Raw genomic sequence first — 18,841 nt, 5'->3', positions numbered from 1 at the left:
TCCCTCTGTCTCTGCTCCTCCCGTTTGCACCCTGTCTCTCTCGCTCTCTCTCAAAAATTAACAAAACATCAAAAGAAAATGAAAAAAAAATAAGTGAGGATCCTAGAACTTTAAGGAGCCGCAGTGACCATTTAGTTCCATTCCTTTATTTATAGATGAGAAACTAAGTCTCAAGAAAGGAAACATCTATTGAAGGTGATACAGAGACCATGGGAAACCTAGGCCTGCAGTTCCCAGTCCCTGCAGACCTTTATGTAGGCCTGGGGACGTTCCCCGACTGGCCCTGGTCCCACCCTCCAGGGCCTCTTAGAGCAGCCCCGTCCTCCAGATCGCTTCTCCGGGCCAAATGTTCTATCATCCTGGTCTTGATGTCTTTGGTCAGCTTTGGTCATTTGTTAAAAACCCAACGTATAATCGATCCCTCCCCTGCTGGGATCACGCTAAGTTCTCAGGCCAAGGTTGGGCACACTCACTGCCCTGGAGAAGCCCACAGGATGTTACAGGAGTCAGCATGTGCAGGAGGCTGCCTGGGCCCCCACACTGTGGGTCTGCCCGGCCTCTGGCTGCTCCCCCTGTTCCCAGCCCCCCTCCCTCCTTGGACCTTGAGTGACACCTGTTTCTGGGTCCCCTGGGCCAATAAAAGCACTGCCCTGACAGCCAGGAAATTTTACAAGGAGCGGTCAGGCTTCAAGGTGATGGGAAGCAGCCGCGGCCGCCAGACGTGGGAATGAGAAAGCACCCAGGAATGTGCCCAGGAGAACAGCTGCAGGACGATCAGAGCGGGGGGAGGGAGGCCCGGAGTCCAGGCCAGGCTCAGATATCACCCTGGAGAGGAGGGCAGAGAATGAGACAAGCTGGCTGCTGCCGCCTGCCCCCTTCCCCTCGGGGTCTCCCTCAAAGGCAGCCAAGGACCCCTCCCCCCGCTCCAGCAGTGGGGGTGGGGAGGGCGGAGGGAGGTACACAGGTTCCTGGAGCGTTTAAGTGCCAGTTGCTTCTAGATCTTGCCCCACGTCTTTCAGGTCCCCGGCTCTGAGGCAGCTTCTTCCTTCCGCATGGAAAGACCTTGGCTTTGGTACCTGCCAGGCCCGAGTTCCGGCCCAGCTCAGCCCCAGCCCAGCTCTGTCGCTTCTCCAGGCCTGCTGCTTCTGCACCTGCGGCCTGCCTGGAGGTGACCTGCCTGACAAGGTGGCCTGACATTCCGCCGGGTCATGCGTGAGGAGGGCTGGGGCAAGGTGGGCGCCTAGCAAAGCCGGGTTCCCCGCTGGAAGGGTCCAGTGAGCAGTCTGGGGTGGCCCTTCCCGCAGACCCGCCTCCCCCATTTATGAGGAAGACAGGCCGGGAACGCATTCCCCCAGGAGCTAGCCATCATGACCCTCTCTCACTTCCTCCCCGACCTGGGGAGAGGAGGCCATTCCCTCCCCCGCTGGGGCCAGGTGGCAGGTGAGGGCCCGCGAGCCCAGGCAGGTGCTGCTTTCGCCGCCCTCCCTTCCCCCAGCCCCGCTGATGAGGACCCACCCTCTTGAGGGTGTGGATGGGGGCGTCCGAGGTCTGCCCATCCTTCCTCTGATGCTTCCAACCCACCAGGAACAAGCCTGCCCGGTGTGCTCACATGATTCCTGCGACGGGAAACTCATTACCTGTCCTAAGAAGCCAGGCCCTTCAGAAAATTTCCTCCTAATCACTTCCTCCCCTCATCGGAGATTTGGAGACTTTTGTGCTTCCTGTGCCCTGTCCTCTGGCTCATCTCGGAAGGGATGACTGCTCTCCAGCAGGACCTCACTGCAGCTCCTGGCTGCCCAGGGCTGCCCACCGCTGGCCCAGCCGGTCAACCGACGCTTGCTGCCCGCTTAGTCTGCATCAAGTGCCAGGGGCATTCCTCGTCTACAAGGTCCCCGGACCACCTGCTGCAGAACCCCCTGGGGGCCCCCTAAACCCTGGGACCCCGGCCACACCTCCAACCCTCTCCGTTCCCGCCTCTTCGATATGCCCGCCAACACCCGAGGCGCCGCCTCACCTGGACACGCGCCTCCGTCAGCTTGGTCCTCTGCGCCAGCTCCTCGCGGGTGTAGATGTCCGGGTAGTGAGTCCTCTCGAAGGCCTTCTCCAGCTCTTCCAGCTGCTCGGCCGTGAATGTGGTCCGACTTCGACGCTGCTTGCGCTTCAGAGGGAGGTCGGGTTCCGACTCCACGTCCGAGCCCTCGTCCAGCCGGTTCCCTGCAGGCAGGCGAGAGGGAGGGAGAGGGTGAGGGCCTAGTGAGACGGAGTAGCGCCACGTGCCCGCCTTCTGACCCCTGCCGCGCGGACAGCCAGACCCCTCCTGAGTACAAGGGCAAGTATGTTCCCCGCAGCTCTGCTCATCACGGTGAAGGGGGGGAAGCAACCTCCGTGCCCAACCCGAGGGGATTGGTTAAATACCTCCTGGCACAACGAAAAAAGAATTTTTTTTTAATCCCCTATCGTTGGGTATTTAGGTTAGTTCCACTGACAGAGAAGGATGTCTATGACCAAAGACTCAGCGTAGTTTCGTGACGAAATACCTTTGCTGAAATTCCTAGAACGATACTCTCCAAAATGGGAGAAGTTGGCTGCGCGTTAGTGATACCTCCATACACCTGACTCTAAGAAAAAGGCGAGGCACCAACCGGCACGCAAAGACGGATCCCGCTTTCGGAAAAAGCGCACATGACACATTCCAGAACACCGTGCTCAAAAGATTAACAAACGTTAACCTTCAGGGTGACGGAGCTTTTGTTTGTTTGTTTGTTTTTTCTTTACGCTTATAGTTAGTATTTTTAAAATGATGACCATTTAGGGGCGCCCGGGTGGCTCTGTCGGTGGAGCGTCCGACTTCGGCTCAGGTCATGATCTCGCGGTCGGTGAGTTCGAGCCCCTCGTCGGGCTCTGGGCTGACAGCTCGGAGCCTGGAGGCTGCTTCGGATTCTGTGTCTCCCTCTCTCTCTGCCCCTAACCCATTCGCATGCTGTCTCTGTCTCTCTCAAAAATAAATAAAATATAAATAAATAAGTAAATAAATAAACAAAACAAAATAAAATAATGACCATTTAAGCAGCAATGCTATTGTTTTCAAGGAAAATACTGCAAACACGAAAGGAGGAGGGCTAGGAGAAAGGGAGGGTGGGAGACAGAGCAAATGCACGTGCTTAGGGCTGGCAGTCAGGCAGCTTAGATTCCATACCTGGTTCTGCCCCTAAACGCCCAGAACCGTGACCCTAAGAAGGCTACCTTCCCTCCTTGGGCCTCAGTTTCCCCCATTTATAACATGAAGCGTTTGGACTAGGTGACTTCTGTACCCAGGCCCTTCCTGGGTTGCTTCAGGATCTCTGAGTAACCCTCCAGGCTGGAAGAGACCTTACCTGATGACCTTGGTCGTGACCATGGCCCCTACCTGAGAGTCCCCACTGATTTCCACCCAGGAGCCTGGGGATGGAGAAAAGCCTTTGCTTCCTGTGCAGAGAGAGCCCAGGAGTCTGCGGCCAGCTTACTTCTCATCCCTGGACGGGGCTATCAGGCCAGCAATGTGCCTACCCCAGGTCCCGGCTAGAGAGGTTGCAGGAAGGGGTTGATCAAGCTCCTTGGCCTCAGAGCTGAAGACACCCTGGGGACTGAACTGGCTTCCCGACTCCATCAGTCCTGTGCCTCTTACCCATCTTGGTCCAGCAGAGGGACTGCCAGCAAGGAGTGGCCTGGCCGGGGCTCCGGAGCTGCACCCTCCGTGGACCCTGGGGGACTATGGGGAGCACAGAGGAGGGCCAGGAGGAGACCAAGGAAGGGAGAGGGAAAGAGGAAGTAGGCGGTCAGTGGTGACCTTCCTCCCACTCCTGCTTTCTCTCTCTTTCTTCTTTTGCCTTCAGTGCTCCCTCCCCCTCGCCTAGCATCCCATTTTGGGAATTTCTGGAAGCACTTCATGTTTCGTCATCCACTCGGTCACCGGAGCGATAGTGCTGCGCCCGGGCTGGGGACACTGCGCTCACGGCGTTCAGCCGGAGTCAAGCAGGAAGAGCCTCAGAGATCATGTGAGCCCACTGCAGATGGGGGAAACTGAGTCACCGAGAAGCAGCGTGACCTGCCCAGAGTCTCTCAGGAAAGGGGCACACCGGCCTCCTGCTCTCCTGTTGCCCGCCCCCACGCTGTCCTTGCTCAACTGCTTTAAATGTCTGTTATCCGAATAGGGGTAGGCCTCGCCCACAAGGGACACCCTCCTTCTTCCCCCAAACACCGCATATGGCCTCTTAGATTTAGGTGAGGGGACAGGCATCTCAGGCCGCGGGAAGAGCACGTACAAAAGCCTGGCACGGCAAAGTGCACGATGGGCAACGTTGTCATGGGGCTCCATCCACAGCTGGGACGTCATCCGGTCTTGAGCAACGCTCCTCTGCCCCAGGTCCCCTCCCCTCCATCCTGCTCTCTTGGCCATTGGGCAGTTGTCTGTGCTTTTGATTGGTCACTGCCAGGTTGCCTTTGATCGTGACGCCACAGGACAAGGGAACCAGTGGCAGGGAAGCCCTCCCTTCATTACTCATCCCTAAAGGCAGAGACCTGGGGTCAGATCTAACCCCCTCCTCTCTCCTTTCCCGGCTGCCCAGCTTCCCGTCACTGAGAGGAGGCTGTGGGGGCACAGTAGGCATCCTGGGGCACCTTCCCCAGCACAGCTGAGGCTCAGAGCCAAATACACCCAGTCCCAGGGATTCAATCCCAAAATGCACTGCATAACCCAGAGGGGCACGGGGAAGGGGGCCACGTGGACAGAGTGGACGTGAAGCACGTTCATTAGACACAGGCTGGATTTGGGGTGGGGGTGGGGGGGCAGCCTCCTGGCCAGCAGCAGCTCCCGCCCTCTCCCCCCACACAGCTGTGAGATGGAAAGGTCCCGAAGGGGGTGGGACAGAGCCGGTACAGGTGTGGGGATAGCCCCAAGACAGAGGGATATGGCGACGGGCCTTCTCTCTGGGTTCCTGGTTTCTGCTCAGGGACGTGGGGAGTCCAATTCCGAGCAGGCAAGAAACAGCCCCACCTCCCAATCTTCTGGGGGAAAAACAGCCTCTGTCTTAGGAAGCTCCCAATCTGATGGAGGAGGTACCATCCCTATTCTGGGAATTTCTCAGTCTACTGAAGGAAACCCTGCTTCCGTAGGAACTGGGGCCAGGACAGGCACAGAACACAAGACAGCGACAGGACTTGAAAGAGCCTCAGAGCCCCCTGAGAAAAGAATGAATGAGGGACAGGAAGGGTGACAGGAGCCATCTGGTTTGTCAAAGCTTAAGGGTGGGCAGGACTGAGGTCCGCTCAGGACAGAGGCCAGCCTAGGCGAGGTGGATGGACGTGGGTAGAGAGTCACTGGGGAGCATCTTCCACGGCTTCTCCTTCAGCCTCTGCCTCTCCTTCCAAGCTTGCCATCTCCCACGGCGGATGACTCCAGAAGCCTCAGCAAGGCCAGTGAGGCGCCCTCCCCCAAGCCCCCCACTGTCAGCCCTGCCCACGTGCTCAGGCCCACCCTGTCACTCCACGAGGTTCCCTGGCCAGCTCTTGGCACCCTTAAATGGCCAAGCCGGGGCCGTCTCAGACCTCCATGCCTTTGACTTTGACCGTGAGCTTCCTCTACCTGGAACACCACACCCCCTTCCACTGGGCTCGCTCCTGCTTACCCAGCACAACGCAATTCACGAGTAGCCTCCCCTGCTCCCTGAGCATGTCCAGGCTGGTCTGCACGCCCACTCTCGGGCTCTCAAAGCTCATCAGGGGACACCCAACCTGCCTGTCTATGGGTCTCTCGGTCGGACTGGACTGGGAGATCCCTGCGTGGAGCAGAGCCTACACCTGGGACACAGCAGGTGCTCAGTAAGGGCGTCTTAGACGAACAGGGCCTGGCAGTACAATTACAAAGTTCCTTTGGCCCCCGACACACGGCAGCGGTCACCACCCTACGTGTGTGTGCCACACCCTACGGTTTCCAAGCTCTTGTCACTGTCCCCACTCCAGACTCTCCCAATAACCGTGGAGGGCCCAGCAGGCAGTATCAGCCCCATTTTCAGATGGTCAGTGGAGCCCAGGGGCAGGGAGGCTGCAAAGAAAACCCAGGACTCGGGACTCGCAGCCTAGCGAGAGCCAGCTTTGCAACAGAGAACTCCCAGGCGATGGAGAATTCCATTTCTGAGCGCGAAAGCCAACGCGGCTTGCTCTCCACCCTCACCCCGAAACATTCCCTGCTGTCCCTTCTGCCAGAGGAAAAGACGGGAAATGAGATGGTCACGACTGCTACACCTACCGACTTTCTCAGGAGGCAGGAGGGGAGCTGACCGTCTGCAGGTCCCTGTCATCTAGATTCGAGGAAGCCAGCAGTGGCCTTGAGGTCGGGGGTCCTTCTCTCAGCTCCCCCGACCCCCTCCCCCGACCCAGAGACGCCCTCCCACCCCTGCTCCTTCGCCCCCCCCCCCCCCCCGCTGCCTCCAAACTCAGCCTTTATTACAGTTTTAACATAGGCCCGGCTCGAGCTGCGGCAGAGAAACGAATCACATAATAGTTGATATGCGTTTTAATCAAGTAATTCGGGCAGAGCCGAGAGCTGGCGAGTGTGGGCCCGGCGTCCCTGAATACCAAACAGGCCTGGGCGCAGGTCTCGGAAAATGGAAAAGTCATTTACAGCTCAGCTGGGGGCCCGGCGAGCCAGGGCCATGGTGGGAGCCCTCCCGGCCCCTCCGCAGAACTGCTCAGCTGTAACCAGCGTGCCGTGTGGTGCGTGAGGCTGGGAACGTCTGCGGGAGCCCGGCCGCACACAAGGGCCGGGCAACCCGGCTGGGCCGAGGGGCAGGGCTCGCTCGGACCCCGCGTGAAAGCTCCCCGGAAGTGAGCCCCTCCTGTCCACCACGAGTGACCCAACTTGTCTCAGGTGCCCATCCAGCACTGCCACCCAGGTGTCCGGATCGAAGGCCTGGCCCTCTTCCTCCACACTCTCTTCCTCTGTCGGCAACGCCTCCCATGCAACCAGCCCAGCACCAGGGCCAGGGCCATCAGAATCCCTGTTGGCTCCGAACCCACCCTGCCCCGCCCCTGTATGCCCTCTTCCTCATTCCCTGGACCCCAGCAACCATCTCCTGCTCCAGCAACCACAGGCCTTTGCATAGGCTGTGACCTCTGCTTGCAGCACCCTCCCCATGCCCCCCCCCCCCCCCCCCGCAGCGAGCAGGTGTTCAGGCCAATGTAGAGCGGGCTATTTAAGAGCACAGGCTCCTGATGCAGTTTGCCCGGATTCTGTGGATTCCGCACATGTAAAATACGGATGATGTCAGGGACGCCCTCCCTCCTTCCTTGCTTTGTATTTTTCCACCACACCTATCACAATCAGATAGGCTAACTCTTCTATTTTATGGCCCTCCCCACATTGTCCTGGCCGTAATTAGAGCTCCTTGAGGCTGGGTGGTTTCATCTTTCTTGTTCACTGATAAATACCCAGTGCTTGGCACAAAGTGGCCACCCAAGTATCTGTTGCATGAACGAACGAACGAGTAAATAAATGAGCACACGAAGGCACAGGAAACCGTGTCAGGGACAGCAGTGCTCAGCCAATGCTAGCTGTCACTGCTCCTCGGCCTTTCTGATCAGCTTGGAAAGCCTTCCGAGCTCGCTCTCCGCCATCTGGCTCTGACACAGCCACCTCTGTGCACTCATTGCTGGGGCTCAGCAAAACCATCCACGCTTCAGTCCTGCTTTCTGGGAGGCCCCCTCGGGGGGGGGGGGGCTGGGAGGCACTGGAGAGGTGGGGGGGTTTCCGTCTGACTCCACGTCCTCTGCTATTTCTCACCAACGAGTCAACGGGCCCAACTTCACTCTCCCAACTCTCCCTGTATTAGTGAGAGTTTACGTTCACAACCTAAACCTGACAAAACGTTTCTTTCTCCAGGAGCAGCGTCCCTATCCGACCCCATCAGGCTGCTTTTTTTTTTTTTAAACTTGAAACTGCAGGTATGTAATTTGCATTACAAAATGTGGGGCCCCTGTGGGGTGTTCTCTGATCACCGCTTCTCTGCTAAAGGCCTGGTACTGTTCTCAGGCACTAGAGGGCACTCTTTATACATCCCTGCTAAGAAGGGGCCCATCAAGGAAAAAGGAAATAGTACTGTTTGAAACGGTACTGTGTAGTTAAGCTGCCAGAATTCAGAGCCACATTTTCTCATGATGGAACCACAACTCTTTCTGCATGGAACTGTGGACCAAGCACAAGTCACATGTGAGAGAGAAGGGAGGGTTTCTGGAGGGCTGCAACTATCTGGGTGCAGAGAATTCAAAAGTAAGGTGTCCCTGTTAAGGCAGGAGGTTGAAACTAACGAGGTCACAAGGGTCCTTCCAACTCGGTCTCTTTAACCTGTTGGCGTCATATGCAGCAAATGGGGAGTTCTGGAAGGGGACAGCAGCTGTGGAGTAGGGGAGGGGAGAAGGCAGGACATTTTAAGGCACTTAGGAGGGTCTCAGCTCACCATCCCCTTTAACTCTCTTCCTGGGATTTGAAGACAATCTTGAAAATAATCACAGTTTTCCTGTATCTCTTTGTTGGGCTATTTCTGTCGTTTACTCACCAGCCTCCTGTAAGGCCAGGAAAAGCAATGCTTGGTGCTGAGCAGAGAACAGAGCTCATTAGATCGGAACCTTAAAGGAAGCCTAACAACTGGGTCCCATCTTTTTTTTTAATGTTTATTCATTTTTGAAAGAGAGAGACACAGAGAGAGAGCATGAGTGGGAGAGGGATAGAGAGAGGGAGACACAGAATCGGAAGCAGGCTTCAGGCTCCGAGCTGTCAGCACAGAGCCCGACGCGGGGCTCGAACTCCCAAACCGCGAGATCATGACCTGGGCCAAAGTCGGACGCTCAACCGACTGAGCCACCCAGGTGCCCCAACTGGGTCCCATCTTACAGAGTGTGGCCAGGCAGCCACAGGCAGACACTGGCAGGCAGCCGGGACAGAAGCTGGGAGGCCGGAGGGGCCTGAGCTTGCGTTCGGGATCTGCCTCCAACAAGCTACAGGTGCTGGGCGCGTTGTTGAACATCGGAGCCTCACTTTCGTCATTGCTAAAATGCGACAGTGGTGGGATGCAGGGGCACCCGTCTGAGCAGCTGTACCTCCAGGCCCGGTCTCTCCTCTCATTCGGAGAGCCTGGGGCCCGGGGGCAGGGGGTGGGGTGGGGGTGGGCCTGGCCCTCCAGACTCACGCCTTGACCTGCGGTGTGAACCTGAGCATGTCACGTGTCCCCTTGGAATCTCCATCTCCCCGTCCAGCCCCGGGAATAAGAACTCCGTGCGCCTCTGCTCCTCAGGGTGCTGGTGTGGCTGCCCGCGTGGGAGCCTCAAAACATACCACGCGGTGCCTTTGTCCCAATGATCGATCGCAGCCTGCTTCCCACACTAACTCAGGAAGGCCACGCCCCCTCCTCTGGGCCAGTTTCCTCATCTGTAAAGCGAGGAAAGTAGGAACAGAGGCGTCGGGCGTGAAGGTTACATGACTTGCCCCAAGACAAGGGTTTAAAACGGTGCCAGGTATACAGTAAGTGCTCAATGAACGCGAGCTGTTATTGTCGCTATCGCGGCTGTCATCACGGGTGTCTGCAAACGACGAGAACTTCATCTACCTCCGTACCCTCCAGAGGCAAGCACGTTTGCGTGGCACGAAACACAAAGGCAAAGGAATGCGTGTATGAACCAACGACTGTGTGAACGGCGGTCCCTCCCTTGTTCCCTTCCTTGTTCTCCTATGGCGAGCGCTCCGCACAAACCCCAGCAGGCCCACAGACCGCCCGCACCCTCTTTCCCCAGGGGAGGCCGTCCCAGATGCCGGTGGTGCCCGCAGAGGAGAGGGGTGCAGCGGGCTCGGATACAAGGGCTGGCAGGCACGAAGGGCCAGCGAAGGAGACAGGCCCTCAGGAAGCTGGGCCCGGGGAGGCCCGGCTCGAGGGCTCAAGGTCAGCGAAGAGGAAACAGCAGCTGGGGCCGCGGCGAGGAAAAGGCAGGCAGGCCACCCGTCGGCGCCCCACAAAGCCGCTGTGAAAGGGCCATATGCCTGAGAAGTCAAGCCTGCCCCACCAGCCTTCTCTCCCCGCCACCCCCTCACCCCTCCTCACTGCTGGAACTCTGGGAGGCACAGAGGGGTTGCAGACAGTTGCAAAGTCATCAAAGGAGGCAGAGATGGTAAATGGCTCAGGACCCCCGGCCCCTGCCCCCCTTCATCCATCGAACCACCCCCCGCCCGCCTCCAGATTCAGCCGTGAGGAAGGGCTTCAACCTGGGGCTTGCTGGACCCTAAGACGGGGCTCTGCGGTCACACACAGTCTCCTGCCACAGGACTGGGGACGAAGGATGCAGGAGAATTAACCTACACGTGGCTGATGTGTTTCGGGCACACTATGTGCCTTTAGCGCTGTGAATCACAGGGTAAGGGCTGTTATCAGCCCCGTTTTATAGGCGAGGAAAATGAGGCTCAAACAGGGTAGACCAGCCCATGGCACAGCGACAGTGAAACCCAGGCAGCTGGCCCCGGAGGCCCATCGGAGCCTGGCATCCGAGGTCCTTGCCCTGACCTGGGCACGCCTTGCCCTGTGGGCTCCTTCCAGACCTTCGTACCTCGCTGCCGCCCGGCATGATGCTCTAAACCACTTCCTAGTCCCCCCATCCTGCAAAGCCGCACCTGACGTCCCCCTAGACCACGAAGCTCTCCGTGACCGCTACACCCAGGCAGCTCTCCCTGAATGCCCGTGCTATCTGCTGCCCACGCCACCCTCCCGGCACCTGGCATCGACTCCTGACAGAGACCAACCATTAACTTGTAACGCACATGTTCTGTTTACCAAATACACCATATCGGGGCGCCTGGGTGGCGCAGTCGGTTAAGCGTCCGACTTCAGCCAGGTCACGATCTCGCGGTCCGTGAGTTCGAGCCCCGCATCAGGCTCTGGGCTGATGGCTCAGAGCCTGGAGCCTGTTTCCAGTTCTGTGTCTCCCTCTCTCTCTGCCCCTTCCCCGTTCATGCTCTGTCTCTCTCTGTCCCAAAAATAAATAAACGTTGAAAAAAAAAATTAAAAAAAAAATACACCATATCAAAGGGCTTGTAAGAGGGTTATCTGAACTTCTTGAGTGTGACAGCTGGGCCTCCCCCCATCAAACTGGGGACACCCTTAGAGAGACTGTGCCTTCGCTAGGAGTATCTTGAGGGTAGAAACTCTGTTTCTCTGTTATAACTGGGTGTTACCCTGCCCTGTGGTTCCTATCATTCTAGAATGTTCTTTTTTTTTTAAGTGTATTTATCTATTTTGAGAGGGGGGAGGGGCAGGGAGACAGAGGGAGACAGAGAATCCCAAGCTGATAGCAGAGACCCTGACGTGGGGCTCAATCCCATGAACCCGTGAGATCATGACCTGAGCTGAAATCAAGAGTCGGATGCTTAACCGACTGAGCCACCCAGGCGCCCCATCATTCTAGAGTGTTCTTTTTAAATTTTCTAGAATGTTCTTAATGACAGTCTTTGGTAGGAACTGCAGCCACCCGTTTAACAAAGAAACCATGCGCCTTGTCATCCCAGGCACAATCGGAAGCTGTGATTCAAGCTTCCCCAGAGTCACAGATTCTCTCTCAGGACCCTGTGCTGAGTCATTTCTATCCACCCAACTCCCGACTCTTCCCTTCTCCACCTTTCTTTAAATAGGCCTCCCAGAAAATTCTATAAAACCCAATGTTCTGTTGCACGTCAAGGAGCACAGAGGAGCGTGGGCCCAACAGGTATTTATCAGTCCCCTCCTGGGTGCCCCACAGACCCACGCTGATAAAAGCGACAGCAGTGAATGTTCACCACAACGGAAACCAGCAGACACGTCGGAATCCTGCTTTTAGAGAGAGAAACCACTCTCTTAAAGGTGGGCAGTGGCGTGGGCTGAGCCTAGAACACAAATATGAAGGAAGAACGGGGTCACTGGAAATGCAAGCCAGGACTGCGGGGTCACTGGGGCGAGTCACTCTAAGGGAGGCCAGCCTCGCTCCTTAGAAAGGAAAAGCTTTACCTGGGAGGCTCACCTAATAGAACAGACTTCCCCTCTGTGGCCCGACAGGAAAGCCATCAGCCTGAGTTACTTCTCCACCAGAAATGCCAGGTTCGGATGCAAAATGTTCACGCAGAAGTGCCCTCCACCCCGGCCACAGGCACCCAGTGCCCCGGCCAGATGAGGCAACGATCACCTGGCCCAGAGACGGCTCCCCAGGGAGGCCATGGGCTGGCTGGAGAGACTGGGGGCTCTGGATTGCAGCCCTGAAGTTTGTTCCTGGCTTTGCCTTCAACTTCCTGTGTGGCCTCTGGCAAGTCTAAACCCCTCTCTGAGCACCATTTGCCCTATCCCTAAAAACCAGACGTCCTCCTGGATCTTTAAGAACAGCTTGAGAAGGGGACGTGGGGTCTATCTGATTTATTCACCACTTTCTACTCCCAGAGCTTAATACAGTTGCTGGTGCACAGTAGGGCTTTCAGTAAATGCCTGTCGCTGGATAAAGAATGATCAATCGATGGCGGTAGGGGCGAGGTCCAGAGGGACTGGGATTCTAAGTTGGGGGTGCTGTGTGGGGTACAGGACACCCTGAGATCCTCTGATTCTTGTGGGGGCAGGGAAGAACAGATTTCATGACCCTTATATTCTGTTTCTCAATAGTCCTCAGGCCCTTCTTCTTCTCTTAGGGGAAGGGGTTAGGGAAGGTTTATCCCTCCCCTCCCCTCCCCTCCCCTCCCCAGGCCAGTCCTGGGCCCCTTGTGTCTCAGGCTGGGCTGGTCGCTGGGCAGCCAGAGGCCTTTCATGGCGCATTCTCGCATTCTCGGCTGCCCCTCCCCACCCTCTCTCCCCAGCAACCCCACCCTGTCATGCTCCCATCAATCTGCGGCAGCCCGGCCTCTCCAGCTGGCCTGGCTGGGCTGTTCCCAGGCGGAGCAGGTCCACAGTGGAAGGTGGTGGAAAAATGTGGACAAATTTCTGATTTGCAACACTCTGGGAAAGAGTTTATTGCCATTGTTTGAGGACGAATGTATAAATAAAGCAAGGCGAAGATTGCAGGGGGAGGCTGATGAAAGGCAGAAAACGAGAAATTTTATGGCCATAAGGAGCGTACTCTAATGGTGATTTCTGAGGCACTGGACCATGGTAGTTACTTAGCCAAATGATCGCTGTGAGGCTGGGCAAGGCGGCTTATTTCTTAATTACTGTTACGTATTATGTCAGGCAGATACCCCAACCCTGGAAAACTTGGTCCCGGAGCGGACACCAGCTCAGAGTCAGGTCCCAGTGCTGGACTGATGGCAGGCTGATGGGAGGCACCCACCGAGAGCAGGGGGCCCCCTGGGCCTGCTGCCCTCTCTCCCTGCCCAGGTTCCCGCCTCCAGATGTTAATCGGTCCACTTCAACCTAGGTGTTGGGCACGTGCAGGTTGCGGCTGATAATGGCACAGAGTCTGGCTTCCAAAGACAGTTGCAAAAAGCAGCCAGGGGCTCATTTGGGACTCCTCGCTGTGAGTCTCTGCGCAAGATAACTCGGGACGGGACAGAAGGTGGAAGGAGACAGGCCGGGTGGGTGGTCAGAAGGGGGCTGGTGAGGGGAGGAGGGCGGCTGTGACACATGCCCTCTGTTTCTTCACCTGTAAACAAAGGGGCGGAACCAAATCACCCCCTTTTGGGTCGTGATGCCAAGATGCTGTGATTCTCTTGATCTCAGAGTTGCTGAGGCTGAATTTTCAAAGGTGACCAGCACCTGCCCCACGGAACGCTTTTCTCTTACTGGTTCACCCCTGTCGAGTAACGCACACAAGGATCAAGGGGTTACGGTTTACCGAGGGGGTCCTGTGTGCCAGGAGCTCAGTTTGTGTTACGTCCTCTCATGGAATCCTCTCGGCCATCTCAGGGGCCAGTGCTCCTGGGTAAACGCTTCCGAAAGGGGTGGAGACTTTCTCAGATGCGAAGTGCTAAAGCCTCCTTTTCGACCCAGGTGGGTGCCCAGAGTCACCAAATACATTTTCAAGGAAATCAAGCCGCCTCCCTAGCATCTTCTAAGCCAACCATTCCCAAGCTCGGGGCATCAGGACCCCCCGGAGGGCTCACTGGAACCCATACTCTGCTGGGCCCTCGGTGGGAGTTTCTGATTCAGCAGATGAAGCCGGAAGATAGATTTCCACTGACTTTTTCTGTGGCGCTCATGCTGCTGGTGGGGGCCATGCTCTGAGAAGCACTGTTCTCCAGAAATTCAGAGAAAAATAGCAAACAAACCCAAACCATGCTGCTGTGGGCAAAGGGAGAACCATGCGACTTCTTACCTGTCTATTATCGGAATGGAAATGGAGGCACCGAAACAGCCTGCCTCTCGGTACCCCCCTCCCCCCGGCCCCCAAAGCCCGCATGTTCTTCACGCATGGCGTTGGTGGGGAGGAGACACTCGGCCCAAGGCGAGCCCAGCCCAGGGGGCACACTTGGCAGGTGGACTTTCTTCTCTGTGGTCCCTGTTTCTGCCACTTGCCATGGCGTCTGGGTTATCAGATTCTTTTTTTTTTTTTTTAATTTTTTTTTTTTTTCAACGTTTATTTCTTTTTGGGACAGAGAGAGACAGAGCATGAACGGGGGAGGGGCAGAGAGAAAGGGAGACACAGAATCGGAAACAGGCTCCAGGCTCTGAGCCATCAGCCCAGAGCCCGACGCGGGGCTCGAACTCACGGACCGCGAGATCGTGACCTGGCTGAAGTCGGACGCTTAACCGACTGCGCCACCCAGGCGCCCCTGGGTTATCAGATTCTTGACAGGCCACAGCCCGGGGTGCCTGAAGCCCTAACCAGGGCCGAGCCTGTCCCAGCCCACCTCAGCCTCCCGATGCACCTGTTTCCACCCCTTCTCTCCGCCCTGGTTCCATACTTAGGTCCTCTTTTCCCTTCCCCCACTGCGTCCACCAATCAGATTCCGTCACTTGTATTAACAAGGAGAAAGAGTTGTCACAGCATCAGGGGACCGAGCTTTACAAGGCTCACCTCAGGGACTACACCTGACCCCTGCTTCCTCTGTGACCCACCTTCCAGCCTTCTAGTTTGAACGGTTGGCAGGGGCAATATTTCCGCTCCGGAAGGATGATGATTTTTCTCTTTTAATCTGTTTTGTTCATTGCTTTATTCCCAGCACCCAGGAGAGGCCTCGGCCCACGGAGAGGGCTCAACACACGTTTGTCGAATGGATGAACGAATGAGTGAGAGGGGGAATGAATGCACGGCCTCCTCCTACATGCCCAGATCCATGCAATAACTTGCAATGTTCCCACAGACGCCTGTGACTGTTTGCTCTTCAAGCTAACGTGATTACCGGTGAGTATGTTAGGGTCACCCTGCACAACCGTCTCATCAGAGATGTATTTATGCAACAGCAGACACCTGGCCCCACGCTGAGAGCCCCAGCTAGCCAGCTGAACCGTTCCAAGAGGTCTGGGGGATTGACGCTCTGCAAACCAACACACGGGTACCCCGCTGGATCCCACCCCCGTCTACATCCGGATGTTTGGTCCACTCAGAGGTGGCCCAGATGCAAACGTGGCACCTTAACGAAGGCTGCAAAACAGCCCCCACTGCCGTGGGAATGATCCCCCAGCCACTCTGGACTGCAAGCATCTCGCTGCAGAGTCAGACGGCTCTGGAAGCAGGTGAACCAGTTTTTAGAGGAGTTAAAATCCAATTTGGTCCCTCTGCTTATGCCTTTTCTAGTTTGATGTGTTTTTGATAAAAAAAAAAATTTTTTCTTTTGATCAATAAAAATAAAATCTGTTACTCGCACCCTGGGGCAAATTATCGCCTCGGGCCCCGTTTGCTGAATCTTGATGGAATAAATGATGTTATTTTTTTTCCAAAATGGGGCCGGCCATAGGTTGGTTACGTTAACCTGCAACGATCTGGTTAATCTGCAAACGATCTGGTTCTCAGCGGGGGCAAGCGGGGTGAGGGATGGGGCTCCCCAGTTCTGAAGAATGAGAGATCCGCCCCACAGGGCTAAAACAGGGATAAAGGGCGTCCACGATGCTCTCACCCGGTGCCAGGTACTGTGCTTGGCACACATAAGTGGCATCACCCCACAACACACAGCCCCGGGCACTGATTATCAGAGCAGTTCCACGGAGAAGCCTCAGAGAAGGGCAATGATTTACCCACGGCCACATCGCTGTATGCGGCCACGTCAGGACTGGAATTCAGGTCCATCAGGAGGCTGAGGTCATGTGCAGACCCCCTGCCTTTCATTTCTCTGAGTGAGGGCAGTGAAGAGGCCTTGGGAACCGGCGAACATCCCCACTCCAACGCTTCTCTCCGACCGTCCCTTGCGTCCCTCCCTTCTCGCCAAGTGCCATCCCGCCCCGATCGGGGCAGCTGGAAAGACCAGCACCCTCCGGCCCGGGGCTGCATGTGCTGGGAGACGACGCAGCATTTGAGATACGGACGCGGTCATCACGGGAGGGTGCGGGGTCCGGCGCTTTCCCGAATGCACGCGGAAGGACACACGTCTACGGCCGGCCGTGGTCCTGTTGTGTTCACGCGCGTGTGCACACGTGCTTCCGATTGCAGGCACTTCTGCCTTCTGTTATAGATTTCGGAACAACGGCGACGACGACAAAATAGGATCGCTCATTGGAAGAATCCTCTGGATCCCGCAAGAGGCCGGGTGGGGTGGGGTGCGGCGGGGGTGGGGGTGGCTGGATGGCCTCACAGGCTGCGCCAGATGTGTGATACGAGGCTAGGGGACCCGGTGACTAGATTCGGAGGGTCGGGGCTGAAAGAGGGGGAGATTCTGAGCCAGGAGAATGCTGAAGGGGGCCTGGGGATGAGGGAGGGGTTCATGTTGGAAGCGTGGAGGGTGGTAACCATTGTGGCGGCCGCAGGACAGGAACAAGCAAACGCCGAGCGCCCAGTGTGTGTCGGGACCTATTTATACACTCCCTCGTCCCTCCCCCCCCCCCCCCCCGACGTCGGCAGCGTGAAGGCGTCACATTCTTCCCGTTCTAAAATTCAGAAGCAGAGCCTCCCGTTAGGCCACCAACTCGAAGGCACACAGCAGAGCGGAGACGCAGGATTCGAACCCAAGCCAGCGGAACCTCCCGTGAGGCGGGGAGGGGAAATGCCTCCCCAAAGCCCAGGGTTTGCCCTCCCAGCCCCCTCCCGCGCAGCCACGGGGGCCCCCCGGCCCAACCTCCAGCTTCTAGCGCTCTCAGGCTCGGCTGCCTGCCCGCTAATTAGATTCCCCTGGAAATAAGAGTGCATTGTACAGTTCCGCTAAAGGCAAACTGATTTCACAATTTCTTTTCTTTCCTTCTCTTAATAACTCACAATGTCTCAAGGAGGTTTTACTTACAGCCTGCACACTGGAAAATTATTCTGTCTCTCATGCACTCATTTTTCTCTTAAGGAAAATTGAAAACTGGATTCCTCCCGCATCACCGCCGCCCCCCCATCCGTGCCCCCCCCCCCCCCGCCCCGCCTGTCTTGCGCCCAGACTGTTCTAGTCCTTGGCCCCTCTCTACCTCGAAAGCAAGGCCCCCTGCCTTCCTGCCCCACAGCCTGGAAAGGCTGGCAGGCCCAACTGATCTTGGGAACAGCAAAGACTTTCAAAAGTTGAGAGAGGGGCCGGGGGTGGGGGGGAGGGAGGCCTGCGGTGGGGGGGGGGTGCAGAGGGGTCCCCTCCACTGCGGGCTGCATCTGCCTTCAGAGAACTGAACTGACTCCAGCACTTTTGAGGGAGGAGCTGGGTGATGAGGGGCCTTCATTGGTCCCATCGGGTTCCCGTTAAGTGTCAGGGAGTAAATTATAAACAAATGGGTCCCATTTCCATTTCTGAGGGCATCTCCAGCCCTGCCTTCGCCCTCCACATTTAAGGGTACATCCCCTTAAGTGGTGCCTGATGGGGCAAGGAGCCAGGTGGAGGGTGGCACGCAGACGGGGCTTGTCCCCACACCCCGCAGCCCCTGCCGGCCGCCTGGCACCCACTCCCCGGGCCCTGGGGCCAGACCAGCGAGTGACGTGAGATGGACAGATGGATGGACAGAGGGACGGACATGCCGGGGCGGGGACTGTGGATCTGGGCCGTAAGTCAGTTAGGGTTCACGAAATGGGTTTGAGAGCCCCCGAGGGGAAGCAAGAGGGTGACGAGGGTGCTTGCTGGAGAACGAGGCCAGGGCCAGAGCGGCCACAGCCACGGGCTGGAGCCTGGGAGGGACGCCAAACGTGTCCCACCCAAAGCCACCCACCCTGCCGCCACTTCTGCCCGCTTCCCGGCTTCTGCTGCCTCTGGTCCCAGGATGACAGCTGGAAGTAGGAGAAAGATCCAGCCACACCCGTGCAAACAACAGGGCGACAGTAACGGGGATCATCTGCCAGGCACCAAGGCCCTGGGGCACTTAGGAGCTCATTGAATCCTGGCAACAGCGCCCCCACAAGGGCTCTGGAGTGCAGACCTCATCACCAGGGCTCACCAGAGCTCACAGGAAGCACGTCCTATGTGCTCTTGTTCCATTTACAGATCAGGAATCCGAGCCTCAGAGAGGGAGAGGGCGAGGTTGATCTCAGGTCGGGTGCGGAGGCACCCGCCTCCCTGTTCAGGATGGTTTCTCCGGTCGGACTTGGTCTCTAGTGTTCGAGACCTTCTTTCTATGTCAGCAGAGTCCGGAGGTTCAAACTAGAAGCAACCTGAAAGGTACTTCGGCCCCAACTCATGGTCCTACAGATGAGAAAATTGAGCCCAGAGAGGGCATGCGACTTGCCAGAGGTCACACAGCAGGTCAGTGAAAGAGCTCATACTGCTGTC

The 18,841-nt window shown here is 57.0% G+C and overlaps 1 protein-coding gene across 3 annotated transcripts in view; it reads right to left on the bottom strand.

Moving 5' to 3' along the window:
- PAX7 (paired box 7) overlaps positions 1 to 18,841 on the bottom strand; it is a 98,073-nt gene that overhangs the window by 43,667 nt on the left and 35,565 nt on the right. For all 3 annotated transcript variants that reach the window (XM_086715835.1, XM_086715837.1, XM_086715836.1), the window contains exon 5: positions 2,015 to 2,214. In XM_086715835.1, the coding sequence (XP_086571961.1) occupies positions 2,015 to 2,214 (200 nt within the window). The remainder of the gene's footprint in view (positions 1 to 2,014; positions 2,215 to 18,841) is intronic.

Source organism: Puma concolor, chromosome C1 (genome assembly GCF_028749965.1).
Source record: "Puma concolor isolate L17-30 chromosome C1, mPumCon1.1.hap2, whole genome shotgun sequence".
Taxonomy (NCBI): domain Eukaryota; kingdom Metazoa; phylum Chordata; class Mammalia; order Carnivora; family Felidae; genus Puma; species Puma concolor.
Note: the sequence above shows the minus strand (reverse complement) of the source record. Positions and strands in the feature narration are given on the sequence as shown.